The sequence below is a fragment of the Strigops habroptila genome, chromosome 7 (assembly GCF_004027225.2).
Source record: "Strigops habroptila isolate Jane chromosome 7, bStrHab1.2.pri, whole genome shotgun sequence".
Lineage (NCBI taxonomy): Eukaryota > Metazoa > Chordata > Aves > Psittaciformes > Psittacidae > Strigops > Strigops habroptila.
The window spans coordinates 34,096,681-34,114,162 of NC_044283.2; the positions used below are offsets into that span (position 1 = coordinate 34,096,681).

Here is a 17,482-nt window from a genome sequence, read left to right on the forward strand (position 1 = left end):
AAGGTCTTTATGTGCGTTTTATGCATATATATAAAACATGCATTTGGTGCATGATATGGGCCTTTGTGCATTTGGTGCACTGACTGCTCTTCTAAGGTGTTTTGTTGAATCATATAAGTATACTTTATATGCAACTGAGAGATGAATCCAGTGGAAAATACTGAATTACTGAATTTAATTGCATGTGGCATATAAATTTGTAAAATCAAGATCGAGCTTTCCCTACCCCCAAACGCATTCCAAAATTGTGACAGCATCTTAAAAAGTTTGTCTAAAATACAAATAATTGCACAGTAAGAAAAAAGGCAGGATAGGAGAGTAGTGTTTCTAAATTACTCAAAGCTTTCCTGCAGGATCTGAAATCCCAATAGTGTTACATGAAAAAGATGAAAGCAAAACTTGAGGATAAAATTGAAACCAAACACAAATAAAAGTGAAACTGACTCCATTGGTTTTCATTTCCCAGTTAGCAAAAACGAAAGAATAAACACAGAGCAAAGAAGCACAAGAGCTGAACTTGAAAAATTATTTCAATTTTATTGTTTATTTCATCTGTCAGTAAATTTGGCTTCAGCACAACAGCAGTCCTTTAGCAGACTACACAGGAGGGAGCAGGGGTTGCTCTCTCCCTGGTTTATCTGGGTACCACTTTTCCCACCCAGTGGACTGGGTGATGGCCCCACAGTATGGGAAGTGGCGTTTTCTTCAGTCACAGAAGTAACATTTTGAAATGCTGTGGCAATTGTGTATACAAAGTACAGTGGAGGTGATGACATCCAGTATGATGAAAGGGAGTCATTCAGCTGGTAGATGTGCTTGAATTTTATTCATGTTGAGATTTGAATTGTTAAATGGGATTAGGTATAAAATATGTGGTGGGCTTTTTTTTGTTCTCCACCTTTGGGATCTGGGTCAGCCACAGTAACTAAAAGATATTATCTGTTATCAGCCTTGCTGATGGCATGAAGTGACTGTGAATGGTTTCACTCCATTTCCACAGATGAGTTGACAGCTAGAAGGTCCTTTTTGACCTTGAGAACTAGCGGGTGAAATAGTCAAAGATGGCCAAACATTGGGTTGCTGTGGAATCTTGAATGAAAATCTTGGCTAAATTGGCAAAAAGGTTGGGTGTTGAGGGGAGCCTTGGACAGTGGCTGCTCTGCTGGAGCTGTACTAGGGTGAAATGAAAGACTTCAATTCCAGAGGGTTAATTCTCACATGTGTGCATGCATTGCATTTGAGCATATGAAAAGTAAATTCTTTGGATGCCGAAACTGTTCTGGAGATTTGAGATTGATGAAGGAAGCTGCTGAAGACTAGCTTTGTTTAGTTTAATAATATTTATCCGGCTTAGATGAGAAGCGAAGATGAGTTCAGTGGTCTCACTCTAGCTCAGTAGTATTTTAGGAAACTTCCAAGATAGAAATAGCTGTTGCACATCAGAAATTGAGGCTGTCTCGCTGCTGCTGGTCTGTGGTCAACACAAGATCTTTAAATGAAGAGCACATTCCATAACTTATTCTATTAACTATTCATATCTCCATATGAAAATGAATTAAGAAGTTCCTGTGTGTCATGTGGCAGTGGACAGAGTAGCATTTTTATAAAAAGGAGAATTACATCATACCATTTCAACAAGCGTCGGTATTAAGCATTTAATACTTGGCTCTCTTTAAGTGCAAGCCTTTCAAGTGTATGTACAAAAGGAAGACGTTTTTCTCTTAAATTCTGCAGTGTCAAACAATATCTCTGTAATAACTAATTCAATTTATTTTTTGTGCTCAACACATCTGCTTCTTTCATGGTGCTATTTTTGTAGCCATAAATAAGTGCATGTGACAGACATGTTTCCAGCTCACAGTGTGGATGATTCAGAGGATCCCAGCCCCCAAGTCTGTGCCTGCTGTGGTCTGTAAAGAAAGCATCTAAGTAAGCAGGAGAGTGTTCTTTACAAATCTGAAATAGCGTATACTTTTCTTTAATACCTTCTCTTGTAAGTAAAGGAGAAACTGCTTTCTTGAGAGAGCTGGTTTTGGTGCTTACTGTGAGGTTAAGCGGAGGCAGTTTGTGTCTCTTGCTCTTAGTTCTGGGTGCTGCACGAGTGATTAGAAATGCGGGTAGCAAAAGTGTAGGTGTGGGTTAGCTATTAACTTCAGTGGTAGAAACTGCCCTTGCCCAGACAATAAAATGAAAGCTTTAAGCAAATATTAAATTGCGCTTTAGCGTAGTGTGCAAATAGTTTTTGCTGTGTGTTGCAGAACAGTATGTTATGCAAACAAAGGTAGCTGTGAGAAACAAGACCAATCCGAGCAAGGTGGATTACATCAGGTGCAGGTCACGGCCAGGGAATGTGAAAACTCTTCCTTGAACACATTTCTTGGTGTTAGTTATCTGGAATAATTTTTCTGCCTCTCTGAGTACCTCTGAAATGTCTTTGTCCTCTTTGCAATCTTGCCCTAGCCTCACAGGCCACCACTGTGGGAACACTGAGCTTAAGGACTTCTGTTTTACAATGGCTGCTTTTCTTATACATAGCACCCTATAAAGCACTGACCCTGTACTTGAGCAGAAGAATGCTAGACAGGACATGGAGATGAAGCCTGCCCAGACTTTAAAAAGTATGTTTTACAATTTAAGATTCTGATCTTGCAGATACTTGCATGTGTGATTCTCCACTGCTTTCGGGGGGACTCATGTAGGAAACGTGCTTATTACAATTTTTGGGGTTGTCTCCTGTAAACCTGGACACAGAGCTTGTAAGAGTGCATTAGTCAAACAGAGACATGGAGAGACTTAAAAAAACGTTTTGAGTTGCATCAGTGTGATAAAAGAAGTGATTCTTTCTAATTGTTTGAGCCTTAATAGCCTTCTAGTTTTCACCAGGCTGGAAAATTCTTTATGAATCAGGTGTCAAGTGCTGAATTTTCCTGGCAGCTTTCAAGAACACACAGGGTTTGGCTTCCGTGGATACTGACTGACACAACTAAGCAGCAGCAGCTATTACATGTGGGTATTCAGGAGTGGATTCGTGTGTGAGCACTTGATTCCAGAATAAAATTGATTTATTGGGGGATAACTGCTCCCCAATGCAAGGAATTAATTCATCTCGGACAACCATGCCAGCAATTTTCTTGTTGTAAACAAGCCCTTCCCAAACTTGTCTGAGTGAAATACAACTCTCTTACTGAAAAGTCACCACCTCTTTTCTAGGCAGCGTTTTGGGAAAAAATAGTTAGACATGCCAGATAGTAAAGACAAATTGTGATCACTCATCAGATGTAACACAAATCTTAAGAAGCAAGTAAATAAGTTATTGGACTGGTAATTAATAATCAAGTTATGGCTGCTTTTGAGACTCTTGGAGGAAATGGCCGGGGAGAGTTTTCTGTAATCACATGCTGTTGACTATCACTTGCACAGACCCATTGTCATCCCAGTGCCACCAGAGTCTGGCATCTCCATCTTCACTCCAGGCAAGACCTGGGAAACAAACAAAAGCACCCCCCAGGAAGCAAAGTATTCCTTTAAAGCTGAAGGTAAAAGCAATCATTATGTTGTATTGTCAGCAGACTTGCAGACACTGGTGTGTGTGCAGATGATGGCACAGAATACTGCAGAGATGATCTTTAACAGTTATTTGTTAGAAGCCTGGGCCAAGTTCCCAGCTGATGTAAGTCACTGTGATGCCAGAGAAATGAATGGGCTCAGCCACAGTCACTGTGTTGTTCAAGTGGCATGATAATGTTCAACATAGGAGCCAGTGGAAGGGAAATTTTACTGTAGGTATTGAGAGGTTGAGGCGTTGTTTTGTTATGGCTAAACCCAGAGCCAAAAACCAGCCTTCTGGTTCTGTTGTATTAAAATAAGATGGCTTTTCTTCAGTGCGCTTCTAGTCTGCAAATCCAAGGGCTACCTTTAATGGTGCCTGAGATCACTGCAAAATAACAACTCATGTCTTTGCTGCTGAGGGAGAATAAGCTTTGCATGGAAACCAAAGGAAAGAGTCTGTTTTGATGTGTAATGTCTGAATCCCAGCCAGGGCATGTTAACACCCTTTGGGTGGAACAGAAATGCTATAGGGCTGATGAAACAGACTCTATATACAATGTGAGTTCCCATTGTACGTTTTCCTGGGCATGTTTATCATGCAGTCTGTAATGCCTCAAATAATACTCATTTGAGGTATTTGCTGCCTTTGGTTTTGGTGGTGGGTTTTTTTTTTTTGCAGGCAGTGTTGCGTTGGTTGGTGGTTTTTGCCCTCTGTCCCTGAAAGGGCTTTTTTTCCTTCTACCTTTGTGTATCTTTCTTGGATACAGCAGTGTGAGAGGACGGCATGCTGAATGCCGTCCTCCTCCTACATCTGCCTTGTACCTCCCTACAGCCTGAGGTGGGCACAGGAAAGCAGGGGCTTGGGAAGTTGGGTAGCTGTTGCTAACTTGAATCCATGGCGCAGCAATATGGGTTCCCAGGTGTTTCACCACCCCACAGAACTGTTCCCTTACCAGCCATGCTCCTGTTGTAGCCTTGCCACGTTTGGTTTGGGAACCTAGGGAAGCAGGTGGAGTGTTGCTTGTTGGTTGCCTGTGCAGGTTCTTCCCAGTGATCAGGCTGTGCCTTACACTGGTCTGCCCAGGACCTGTGGCCTCCCTCCCTGCCTGCTCTCCAATTCTTGGCTTTCCATCCTGTCTTGATGGAGTTTCCTCCTTCCTGCAGGCACCTGAGCAAATAAGATACCACCTTTCCTGCCCATGGTGAATTATTTTTCTTGGTGATGGAGAGGAAGGATATAGCATGCACACGGCTTCTTTGCAGCTGCCACCAAACTATTAGGGAAGGGTAGAAAAAATACTGCCATTGCAACAGTGTGGATCAAGCGTTATAGCCAATGTAGGAGCTGTGTTTGTGGAGCAGTCAGCTGTGGCGTACGCTCTAACGGAGCGCAGGGCAAGAGGTGCTTAGTGATAAGTAAATCTGCCAGCAGAGTGGTGATGTTGCCCCTGTTCCTCACTGGTCAACAGGGCATCACGGACAGAATATTCTTCGGAACAAAAGAGGCACTATTACGTGCAATTAGAAGACCAGAGTAGGCTTTGCTGTCTAACTATCCATGAATCCAGAAAGTCCCTTACAGGGTTTTGTGTGTTTTCTTGCTTCCTATCTGCTTTCCAAGCCAAGAGCTTCAGGATTTTATTTTGAACCCTTAACCTCTGCACCTCTGAGAACGATGATACGTACTTTTCCTTGTTTACTAATCCAACTTTAATTATGTGGTTTGCTGTTGGTTCCAAAAAGGATGTGGATATTTGCATAATTTGGGGTTATCAGAAGGCATGTTAATTCTGCTTCCGCAGCATCCGTGGTGAGATTCTCCTTCTCCTTGTGGCAGTGGGGAAGTGCAGTAGGCAGAGGTCTACCTCCCTGCGGGCTGCAGGAGGGGGATTTCAGGCATCCTGAATAAAGAGCAGTTCAGTTGTCTGTGTTTCAGTGTCAGCCCCACATTTCTGAAGTATTTCTGAGCAGGTGAGGCTAACAGGTTTTCTTGCCCAGGAAAAGTCTCTATCCCTATGACGAGTTTGACTTCCAAGCAGGGCTTTACTTATAGTACATACGATTAAACCTTTGAAAGGGGCATCCACAGTGGCATAGCTGAAAAAAGTGATCCTGCATGCAAAATCCTGTATGAAGGCAGAATCTGAGCTGTGACCAAGGGAGAGAATTTTGCTGCAAGTACTGTTCCTTAAAAAAAGATCATATTTCCTTGTATCCTGGAACAGTCTTGGCACAGGGACAGACACAGAACTCAGTTCTCTGAATCCTAAAATTAGCTTATGGTCTCATTTCAGCATATCTGTTTGGTCACACAGGGTGATTGATGCTTTTCTGAACTGCAGCAGTGTTAGCAAACAAAGGGAGTACTTAAAAGTTATTCAGCAAAGCACAAGTACAAGATAACTTAAAAAAAAATAAAAGTTGTCAGTTCTGTATTTGCAGAGAAAAGTGAAATAGATACCATGCAATATTCTGCACGTGTCCTCTGGGGAGCAGATGTTTTTTCACAGCTCTGGGGTAAGGCTGTGTCCTACTTCACAAATGTCCCCTCAAGTATCTTGCCCAACTTACCTTCTCACAACCGTTAGGAATATTTCCATACACTGACAAAACTTTTAACTGGGTACTCTATGATGGGGAAAGAAGAATTGCTCTTTCAGATTGTTTAGGTTTTTTTACTTTCACAGAATTTTTTTTAACTATCCATAGGCATAGAGTAGCTGTATTTTTGGGATAACCTTTGTGCCTCTTCAGTTATCCCTGTCAGAGGGAGCAAAACTGAGGGCAAGAGAACATCTCGTACTGCTCAGATTTAATGCCTGCCATGCTGTTGCTTTCACTTTCTGTCTACAGCTGCTGTAATTTTAGTGAAGAGCTCTTCATTCTCAGAGGTTACACTTTCTGTATGGCGTGACTGTTACCTCCGTCAGGGAGAAAAACAAGTCAGACTTACTAGAATGTTTTGCCAGAGAGCAGGGAGGACAAGCTCTTTATTGAACATTATGGAATGAAAATATTTATATTTATGTATAGATGCAGCCATTACTTAATCCTTTTCTAATGTCTCTTTAAAGATGAATAGCTCTTGAAAATAGTATTTTTCTAATATCTCTTTAAAAATAAATCAGTGGTGTGAGTTTCATTTTGAAGAGTCGCATAAAGAACCCTAGAAAAATACATCTTCCAAAGAAGTATAGAGCTGAAATTCAGTACGATTTGCTGCATCTTAAGGATGCTATGGTGACAGCTACCTGCTCAATGCCCTTTGTGTGACTACTCCTAAAAATGTTGCTGTACCCCTGCCTTCCTCTTTTACACCATTACGACTCTTCTTTCAGCTATGTCTATCTTAGGAAGCTGGCTTCACCCCTGACTGCTGATGTGATTTCCTTGTAGAAAGCTCATTTTCAAGTGCAATGTGCAGTAGCAGGAGTGGTGTTACTGACTGGCCTCCTCCCGGTCTGTGTGTTCCTAGCTGGATTCTGCTGGTCATGGCTTCAGCAGATCCTGTGCTGTCTGCCCTCTGTAGCACTTCCTCTGAGTCACGTCTGCAGGGTTAGGACAGTTTATAGCTTGTCGGGGGGTAGCCTCCACTCTGTTTTTGTGGTATCTAGTTGCAAAAAAAAAAGGCTGAACTGTCTGCAGGGCTAGCACAAATAGTGCAGTAAATAAAACTTTAAAGTAGGTCAGAATAAGCCCCCTGCATAAACTGTGGCATCAGCTCATGGGCCACGTTTCTTGTGTGGGGCGTAGCTCCTCGCAGGCTCCCAGTGGCCTCCTTCCCTCCTCCCAGCAAATGCTGTTTTTGTGTCTCACATGCTTGGTGCTCGTTTGGAAGTTATTTTATTGATGTGTTAATGTCTGTTGGTATATTAAGCTCCCACTACTGAAAAGGCAACCGCCCCTGCCTACAGCCCCCTTTAAGAAGGAGGCAGGTGACAAAAATGGAGCGAGAAGAGGGAAGTGATATTCGTGGAGCTACCAGCCACTGTAGGAGGTATGGTTAAAAATTGTGGTTCTTAAAGATTGGCTGTCTTCTTAAAAGGTGTTCATAAAATGATTTCCCAGCAGGTAGCCCTGCTTCCATCTCTAAATGAGCTCCTCTTTTCTTGTAGGGCAGAAATACGCTTTCTTAGGTCACATCTTCATTAGCAGTTGACTGTGTTTCTTGGCGATTATTCTTCCCTTCCCCCACCACGGGACAATGATAAACCAGGAGAAAAAACAAAACAGGGATTATTTTCAGTGTAACGCCAGAAAGCTTGACTCCAGCGTGGGTCTCTGGGAGTGTCAAGCATTGTCCTGTGCTCTCCCCAAAGAGATGCTGGACGTCAGTACTGTCCAAGTTTGAAGCTGTGGTCTAAAAGCACAGGAGCTTCATTAGTGGTTTTGGATTAAGGGGTTCTTCTCTGTCCTACCCGGCTGCTCCCTCCCACTTCCATGCAGGAGTGCTCTGCTCTCTCGGTTGTGATGTGACACGTGTCTTTGACTAGGATGAGAGCCATGGTCCAGGTTCAAACAGGCAGAAAAGGCCTTACAGGAAGAGGTGTTGCTTGTAAGCCTGCTAAATTCCCAGTCTTGTGCACAAACCTGCCTGTGCAAATAGTAGCATTAGCATGCAACAAGATTTGAATGGGACTGAAGGGTGGAGGTGATGGAGTGGGAGGTGCTCCTTTGCCACTGATGGAGCTGGAGCTGTGCCTTCCTCCTGGAGCTCCGGCTGGCTCTGCTCCTCTTCCCTGGCCATCTCCATCAATGGCCTTTCCAGGGTGGAGCAACATGGTGCCAAATGACCCACAGCAGGCACTAAGCCATTTTTCTCCCAGTTAACCCGAGTGTGAAGGTGCAGGCTATCAAAGGTAACCGGCTTCTGGAGAGGTTTGCTTTGGCCAGCTGATGGTACCCATGGCTCAGGAGCTCACAGTGGTGGTGAACCAGGTGGGAACTGGATGCCTTGGCAGCTCAGAAAATGCTGGTAGAAGTCCACCTGTCCTGATGCAAAAAATACAGCCAACCTTCTGCAGCTGCTGCTATGTGTAAATGTGCAGGGGAAGTGCAGTGTTAACATTGACCAGGAATGGGAGATAGGTGCATAGGTGCTCCTGGTTTTTACAGCCTGCTTCAGATTATAACTGTTGATGTTTTGTTCTCCTTAAAAGGATTGACTGTTTCTGCTCTTTCCTTTCTGCTGGGTAAACACTAGAGAGAGGCTGGAGCAGGAACTTGGCATGTCTGCTGTTTTGTGTGGCTCACCTTAGTTTCCAGCTTTGTAGGTTTGTTTTATAATTAATGTATTCTGATGGAGAATGAAGCTGGCTTGATATTAGGTGATGGCACCTGGAACCTTACATACCTTTGCTGCCTGTTTTGGAGAATTTCAGAGGTCTTTACAATCTTGAATTGCTTAATGGCAGAAGGTGTTCCTACTCACTGATGGATGAACTAAAGGTTCTCCCACCTGCAGCCATCAGAACAAGACTGCCAATTGCACCCATTAACCCTGTTTAAGGACAGACAGAGGGTACTTTTAAGGCACTGCAGAAATTGGTATTTCTTTTTGTACAGTTAAATCGTGCATTTGACAGCTCTGGGGAAAGGGGAGATGTGGCACCTTCATTTCCCATAGGCAATTACTCAGTTGATTTGACTTGGTATTTTCATCAAAAGGATGTTGTTGGTGTGCAACTGCCAAGAAACCCACTACGTTTTAGCACTGTTGTGGTCAGTGCTGTCCTGAGGCAGACAGGTCTGGGAGTGTGTTCTGAAGACATCAGGCATTATTTCCAGCAGCATGTGCTCACAGAGGAACACGGAGTGTGTTTTGATGAGCAGAAGCATGCTGTGCTTGCCCCTTGGTGAAAGACATTCCCCCACAGGATGCCCACAGTCCCCTCCAGCTGGACATCATTGTGTGTTTGTTTTAGCGGGGTTTGGTTTTACTTTCAGATAGACAGATCTTGGGAGCCACTCCTCCTTTCTCACAAGCCAAACCTCGTTTCTGACTACCTTGGATTAATCTGCCTTGGTGTGTGTGATGAATGCAAAGGTGTGTGCTGACAGCTGCAGGTGCTAATCTCAGAGTCATCCCAGGGTGCCAAAAAGGAGATGAGCACTGCAGCATCTGTGGGGGAGTAGTGGGGAAGCCCCTGGGGACATGGGAGGGAAGAGATGACAGGCTCGACTGTGCAGTTTTGGGCAGGATCAGCTTCCTTGTAGTAGCAATGTTGGCAGCTTTTTCATCTCCTGAAATGCACTGCTTTTGCACAAAGACAGCTTCTGTTTCTTCTGTGTTGCCTGTCCCAAGAGGGATTTGTTGCTGCTGCTTTCAAGACAACTTTTCTGCCTTCCATCTAATTTGTTCATTCACATGGGTTTGAAATTTGTTTTAGGGGGCTCATAATCCAGAAGACGACTCCCACTGCTAAATGGAAACACTCATATATTGAATGCTGAAGATGACACACAGTGTTTCCAGGAATTGTGTCAAAGTGCTTGCATACTTAAAGATATCTTACAAAGAAACACGTCTAAGATAATCGTTGCATCTACTTGTTTCTTCCTTGAGAGATGAATAAAAATTTGCTCACGTTTTTAGTACATTGCCATTTGCATTCTGCAGCTTTGACCCAACATGTAGTAGGGGAAGATGGTACAGATCTCCCATACTCACTCTGCAACCTAGATGAGGATCATTGGTGCCAAGGGGAAGGGGCTGCAGTGGTGCGGTGGCTGCTCGCCACCATCCCGGGAGCTGAAAAAGCTGTACCCGCATCGCCCTCACCCAGAAGCAGCTTCACTCTTGTACAGAATGGGGATTTGCACAGGGCTCAGCTGCAGTCGGGTTCTGGGGTTGGCTGTTTTTCGTGTCTGATGTGAACCCGAAAAGGAGCCGAGCAGTTGCAACCATTTTCTGAGCTATTTTAGAAATTCGTAGTTACTGGAAAAGGCTGAGGCTGAAGTGCGAGTGACCAGCTCCACACAGTAGTAAATAAAATGCCAGTATGTTTGCTAAGAGATTAGTGTGACCATGGCTGCTGGTAGATTCTGTGAACACATCAAAGAGCCTTATTGTTGCACTCAGGTTTTAATTCCTTATTAGTTTCAGGAAATACATGTCCTCAGAGCAATGAGAGGAAACTTTGAACGTTTTTCTTCCTCTTGTGCTGGGTGTGGGCTTGGTACTGCCTAATTGTTAGTCTGTCTGATGCCTGTACTCCCATAGGAAGCAAGAACCCATTTACATTTGTGTCATTGCTGTGTGCTTTCAAATACATGACCTACTCATTTTTTTCTCTTATTTTTTATGTTTTAAGATCAAAGGTGACAAGAATAGCAGAGCAGAGAAGTTAAGAATGATGCAGAGAACACAGATGTGAAGAACAAAGGAGAGAGGAAGGAGCTGAGCCTGGTGCGGAGGGGGAAAGGAGAAGAAGAAGCCTAAATGCAAGTACTTGAACATGGAAATGATGGGTTGCAGGCTGCTTAACAGGAGTTTAATGCACAGCTTAAATCTGCATCTAGTGCCAGTTGGTGCTTCCAGAGCGGTGCCTGAGATAGGTTAATGTTTTTAAAATTCTCTGCCTCAGGTTCAAGACTTTGGACTCTTGTGTCAATAATTTACAGCTCTGAACAGGGAAGTGGCAGCAGGGTCACGTGTGTGTGTGAGAGAGAGGAAAAAAAGTCGGTTTGAGTCTCAACTGAATAATACAATGTGGCATGGTGCAGCTGAAGGGGCTGTGAAGCACTCACTTCCTAGTTTAGCAGTATCAATATGTAAAGTAGCAGCTAAAAAATCAGTGACTGGGTTGATCAGAGAAAGCTGGAAGGAAAGGGTCAAACTACTCAGCCAGAACCATAAACTGAATTCAGCTCTGGGGCCCCCAGCACAAGAGGGACGCAGACCTCCTGAGTGAGTCCAGAGGAGGCCACAAAGATGCTCAGAGGGCTGAAGCAGCTCTGCTCTGGAGACAGGCTGAGAGAGTTGGGCTTCTTCAGCCTGGAGAAGAGAAGGCTTTGGGGAGACCTTAGAGCAGCCTTCCCATACCTGAATAGGGCCTAAAAGAGAACTGGAGAGGGACTTTTTACAAGGGCATGTAGTGACAGGACAAGGGGAAATGGCTTTAAACTGAAAGAGGGGAGATTTAGATTAGATATTAAGAAATTCTTAACTGTGAGGGTGGTGAGGCACTGGAACAGGTCGCCCAGAGAAGCCATGGATGCTCCATCCCTGGAAGTGTTCAAGGCCAGGTTGGATGGGGCTTTGAGCAACCTCATCTAGTGGAAGGTGTCCCTGCCCATGGCAGGGGGTTGGAACTAGATTTTGTTAAAGGTCCCTTTCAACCCAAACCATTCTGTGATTCTATGAATTGCCGTGATGTAAAATGTGTTTTTCATAATTTTGGTTAAGTTTATGGGACAGAATCAGCCATTTAAAAGCACTCTTGTTAGCAGGTGCATCATTTTAGCTAGCACAGTGATGCCTCCTGCGTGTGAGTTTTTTTGGTTACAGTTTTTTTCTTGGCAAAAAAAGGTCTTGTGCAAATTCAAGTATGTGGTCCAAAGAGTTTTTACAGGAGTGTGGTTGTTTTCCTTTGTGGCCTCTGTTATCCTCCCTGTATCAGCAGACAAGCTTTTGCCACTATGATGCGTCTTCTTCAGGTGAAGGTTTTCCTAATCCTGGTGTCACAGAAGAGTGTTTTCTGCCATAGAGGAAGCTTTATCATCTCAGTTGCTCTTAGGGGACGCTCCAGCACAGATACAGAGTCACTGTTATGTTTATAATTTTTTGATGCCTGCAAGCTTTGATAAGTCTGTACTGTGCAGAGATAGGGGGAGCTGCCTAGGAGTTCTGCCTGGAAAACTTGTCCCTTGTTGCTGCAGCTCCTTCCCAGGTGACAATGCCTGTCGAAAGGATGCGGATGCGCCCCTGGCTGGAAGAGCAAATCAACTCTAACAGGATACCGGGGCTGAAATGGCTAAATAAGGTAAGGGGAGTGCATGCACGTGCGCGTCTTCATGTGCCGAAGAGGGACTTTATAGCAGTGCCTGAGGTTTGGATGGGTAAACCAGCTCATTCCTGGTTTTCAAAGAGGTGACAGAGGGAGGAAGGGCAAAGCTGAATGCTTCCTGCTGAACCTGTTCCTCCGGGCTTGCCTGCCAGATCTGAGGCACCCTGTTTTGGCCTGGTGGATCTGTGGCTCCTTTGAAAGCATTTTCCAACTCTTTGTTTTTGGAGCGAGCATTTCTAGAGGCTCCACTAGGCCATTTTTTTAAGCTGGGAACAGATTGCTCACCAAGTAGCGTCAGAGGGACATGAACAAAATGCTCTTCTGAGGTGGAAGGCTATGTTCTGTGTGAGACTGTGGGTTGAAGCAACAATCTCATGTTTCAGACTTGGTGTGACTTCTCTGATATTCCTTAACCGGGGAGAAATGGGGTGACTTTTCCCTTGCCAGACCCAAACCTAATATTCCTGGTCCCGAGCTCTTACTGAGAGCTCTAAACACTTGGAGATCACTATTGTGGACTGCAGAATGTCAGTGCTCAATCTGATTTTTTTTTTTTAATTGGCTCAATAAAACCAGGGAGTGTATTTGAGACTTTGAACAGTAATAATCCTGGAAATCCTGCACGTGTTATGTAGTATGCAGGAGAGTAATTTGCCACACTGAAAAGCATGAAACAGTTTTGGCTACAGAGGCTACTTTATTATCAAAATGGGTGGAAGTGCGCAAAATGACGTGCAGAAACATAGGAGGTGCCACTCTGGTTAAGACACTGACCCAGTTAGTCTGGTATCCTCCCTATAGTAGTAGTTGTGGTGCTCAGGTGTTAATTTTTAGAGCTGAAAAATGACAATTAAGATTACTGCTTTCAAAGCTAGAAATGTTTGTAACTATAAAATTATCAGGAGCCCTTTAAATTTCAGCTACAAATTTTGTTTCTCAGGAACTTCCTGCATTAGCGACTCTCACATGCTGTGGCTGGGTAGATAAATATTGCTTTATCCGTTCTCTAGTTAGCTGCCCTGTGAATTTGAGTAGGTCCTTGTTCTTGCATAATGGGGTCACAGATGAAGAGGAAGAAGAGACCAGTTTTTACTGTTGTCTTTGTAATTTGAGTCCCACATTTCAGGTCCCTATGGATTCTTGTCCTCGAGTATCTCTACTTCGGTGTCACGTCTCTTCTGCTGACAGTCCATCTCTGCCGTCCTTTGTTGTGCATTCCTGCCCAAACCTGAAATAATTTCTCTGCACTTACTAGAGCACAGTATTTCAGATTTGAGCATATTACTCTTAAATACAGTATCATCTGTAGGTTATGTTCGTGTAACCTTTTTCAGTACACCCCAGGAACGTACTTGCCTCTTTTGGTCCACAGTGTGAAAACACTGCCACTGTGCTAAGGGCTTCTTTTTTGACAAGTTCAGCCCACCAGCCCATAAGGGCATTTTGCAAAGCATGTCATGTTGCTTAATGTTTGTAGGTCTCTGATCTTGTTACAGTGATTTCTGCCTTGTACTTCTGGCATAAACTGTTAGCATGCAAGAGTCGGTAGGAGATTTTGTCCTTAACATATTCTATATGACCAAGGCTTTTCTCACAAATAAAGTATTTTTAATTTTTTATTATTTTGTCTAAAACAAAGCCCTGACTCCTACCAGGAAGAGAATATCAGCCTAAGTGGCCTGCCTTGAGGTTTATTAAACTCGGATTTCCCACTTCTGCCCTCTGATTTGGCATCATTCTGGGTTGCCTTTATTGTGCTCAGGAAGCTAATTGCACTTCTTAGTATTTCTGTTTAAAAATGTTTAAACATTCATTCCACCAATGAATCATTAACCAAAAGTATTTCTATTTTTACTGTAAATCCTGACCATAAACAAAGCCATGCATGGAATCAGTGATACAGTGTCATGTGTATCACAGCCCGTTCTGTGCCCACAGAATCGACTGGAGGCTGTAGGATTTTGGGATTTGTGTATTTTAAACAGAATTTGGCAAAGGACAGTTCACAGTACAGAAAAGAAGGTGGGTCAGATTAGCAAGAGAATGGCACTTGTGTGTGTACAGCTTTTAAGAAAATAAGATTTAAATACTATAGAAACAATTACCATTCTGGGTGTGTCAATGGCTGTCTCAGGGGAATTTTTGCAGACTGAGAAAGGAATTAAACATCTCTTGGTTAAAAATGACAAAGCGGGTACGGGTGATTCACCTAATTCGTTCCCTGACTGTCAGTTGATCACATTATACCACCTTTGTATCCCCCTCCAGAACAGACCCCTCTCTATGGGGTGTAAAAAATAAGTACTTGTGCACCTCACTGATCAAAGTGTTATCCTGCTGGATGACGTGAGTGAGGAAGGGAATTTCTTTACCTTCCCAGAGGGACAGAACTGGGAGGTGTGAAGGAAATTACATGGTTCAGTAGAGGGCAGAGGTGGTGTGAGGAGGGGGATGATGAGAGGTCAGTGTCCCTCACGGAACTGGAAAAGGAAAATAGAGTGGAAACATTCAGAGTAGCTGTTACAAGAGTTGAGAGGCAACCTGCTGCTTTGATGGCTGCTTGGAGTACTGCCCTCCAGACAGATGCCACTATTTAAAATCTGTCCTGTGACTTCCTAGCTCATGTGTGATCTCATACTCACCTGCTTGGAGCATTTTGCAATGCTAGAGCTACAAGTGTTTGGTACTATTTTCCATTTCCTGGCTGTTTCTAAGAATGTGACACCGTTTCCATGTTGATGTCCCCACTGGAGATTGGTAACAATTCCTGTTACACTGCAAAAGTTTTGTGGGTTGTGCTTTTGGCTTCAGGTGAGGCTAATTTTTTAATAGAAACGCAAGACTGCTACATAGATGGCCAGTGATGGAGTGCTGTACCAGAGAGCACATGGTTTTCCAAGTCTTAAGAGAAAGCACTGATGAGCCTTTTCCTATTAAGGTCATTATTAGGGAGCACTGACTGAAGAAAGAGATGATAGGTAAATGTTTGATAATGTGTGATTAGTATTTAAAGTTAGTATTTAAATAGAAAGCATCTGGGTGAAGTAAAGCAGAACACACAGCCACATGGTATTGCTGCAGTCAGCAGTCTTGCAGGATTTCAGAGAAGATTAGATGTTTGATAGTTGATAAGTAAATCTGTAGCGTCTGTATAGGTATGTAAAATTATATATGTATTATAAAATTATGATACATGTGGATGCTATTATTTTGTAATTTATATTATAATTACTTAAATATAAATATTATTTATATTATAATTAGTTAAATGCTTCAAGACATCTGGGATTGGGAATAACTTTCTGTAATAACCAGAAACACTGTAATGAACACTTGGACTACTGTTGAGAGTGTCCTGGCATCTTACTTTGAAGCAGTCAGTATGGTTGTTGGTTACAGGATGCTATGTCTGGAGTCTTGTTCGGTCTGCTAGTTCCTACAGAATTTTTTCAATTATCATATGGAATATGAAATCCATGATAAAACCTCCATAGCATTTTGTAGCATTGTTCAAACCTCTCCCTGTCACCAAGCGTGAGAAGACTTTTTAATCTGGTCAATTCTTAAAGTTCTTGTTGATAGAAATAGTTTTCTATGGAAGTAAGATTTTTTTTTTTTCCATGTTCATTATACTCTGTGGGGGAGCAAAGGCAAGGAAGTTATTCTAGCTCTGATGAATACCGTAGTGCTGTGGACCACAGGATAGTGGGATTGAGGCTTTCTTTAGATCACTTCTTGGGGAAAGAGGAGAGCATCTCTGTAGGATGATTTAATTGTATAACAGGGGAAGAGTAAGGAGGCAAAAGGCACATGAAAGAAGTGATGGGAATAGATTAAGAGGAAGAATGAGAGTGTGAGGGCTTGAAGGGCAGTGAGGAACGTGTTAAGTTTGTGCTTTCAGCAAATTAAAGGTGAAGCCAAGCGAGAAGGGAAAAATGCAATTCTGAACAAGTGAATGTAAATGAGAAAAAGGGTTGAAGACAAGAATTGAAGGACAATACAAAACACAGGATCAAAAAAGGAAAGATCACATGGAAAGGAAAGGAAATAAACCTAACCTTGACATTAGTGAAATATTAACCAGACAGACAAGGAAGAAAAGTGGGTGTTGGAGGAAGGGGAAAGGGCAAAGGATTCATCTCACCCGACCACAGACATCTCCAATGCAGTCGGTTAAATGAGAGCTGCTTGTCTAGAGTTGTTCGCTGTCATTGGAGGGAAATAGGCTTTTTTAGGGTGCAGTTCAGTTGGCGTGGCTCCGGTGGCCACCTCAGTAGGAGGGTACATGTTGCCCTGGAAGTGCTTTTCACAGGCTGAGAAGTGGATCTAAACGTGTAGTTGCAGAGTTTATAGTGCAAGATGTCTGCATGTGAAGCCAAATAAGATGTATTTCCCCTCATAGGGGAGAACAAGTGTTGTGGAACAAACTTCTGTATGGCTTTGCAGAAATGAGCATGAAGAGTTCTGAAGCAGTCCTGTAGGTCACCACACAGTAATTTGTTCTGGTGTTGTATGACATAAAAGCACATCTGACCCAGCATCCATCTGGCCCAGTATCCTGTATGCTAAGTGCTGGTGGAAGGAGTATATGAAACATGCTGTTCAGGCTCTGAAAGCCATTGGTCTTCCAGAGCTGGAGCTGCATCCCAAAACTATCATCATTAAGTCACCAGTGTACAATCTTTCATGAGTTTTTCTGATCCCTTTGGGAATCAGTTTATATTTCCACTACGTAAGGCATGCCCTAGTTTAACTGCATGCTGTGTATTTAAAAAAATAATTTTAGAAAAAGCCTTCCTTTGAATTCCTTTAAAAACACTTCTCTTTGGCCTAAAGTTTCTAAAGTAAAATACGTTCAACTGTCTTCAGTGCCACCCCTTCACATGGGTGTCTGATGTTTTTTATCCCCACTGGAGAGATGTGTA

The 17,482-nt window shown here is 43.1% G+C and overlaps 1 protein-coding gene across 7 annotated transcripts in view; it reads left to right on the plus strand.

Annotated features, from left to right (window-relative positions):
- Nucleotides 1-17,482, plus strand: part of IRF2 (interferon regulatory factor 2) — a 42,439-nt gene that overhangs the window by 7,200 nt on the left and 17,757 nt on the right. For all 7 annotated transcript variants that reach the window (XM_030493152.1, XM_030493158.1, XM_030493159.1 and 4 more), the window contains exons 2-3: nt 10,863-10,992; nt 12,430-12,533. In XM_030493152.1, coding sequence (XP_030349012.1) covers nt 12,447-12,533 — 87 coding nt within the window. In that variant the 5' untranslated portion in view covers nt 10,863-10,992; nt 12,430-12,446. The remainder of the gene's footprint in view (nt 1-10,862; nt 10,993-12,429; nt 12,534-17,482) is intronic.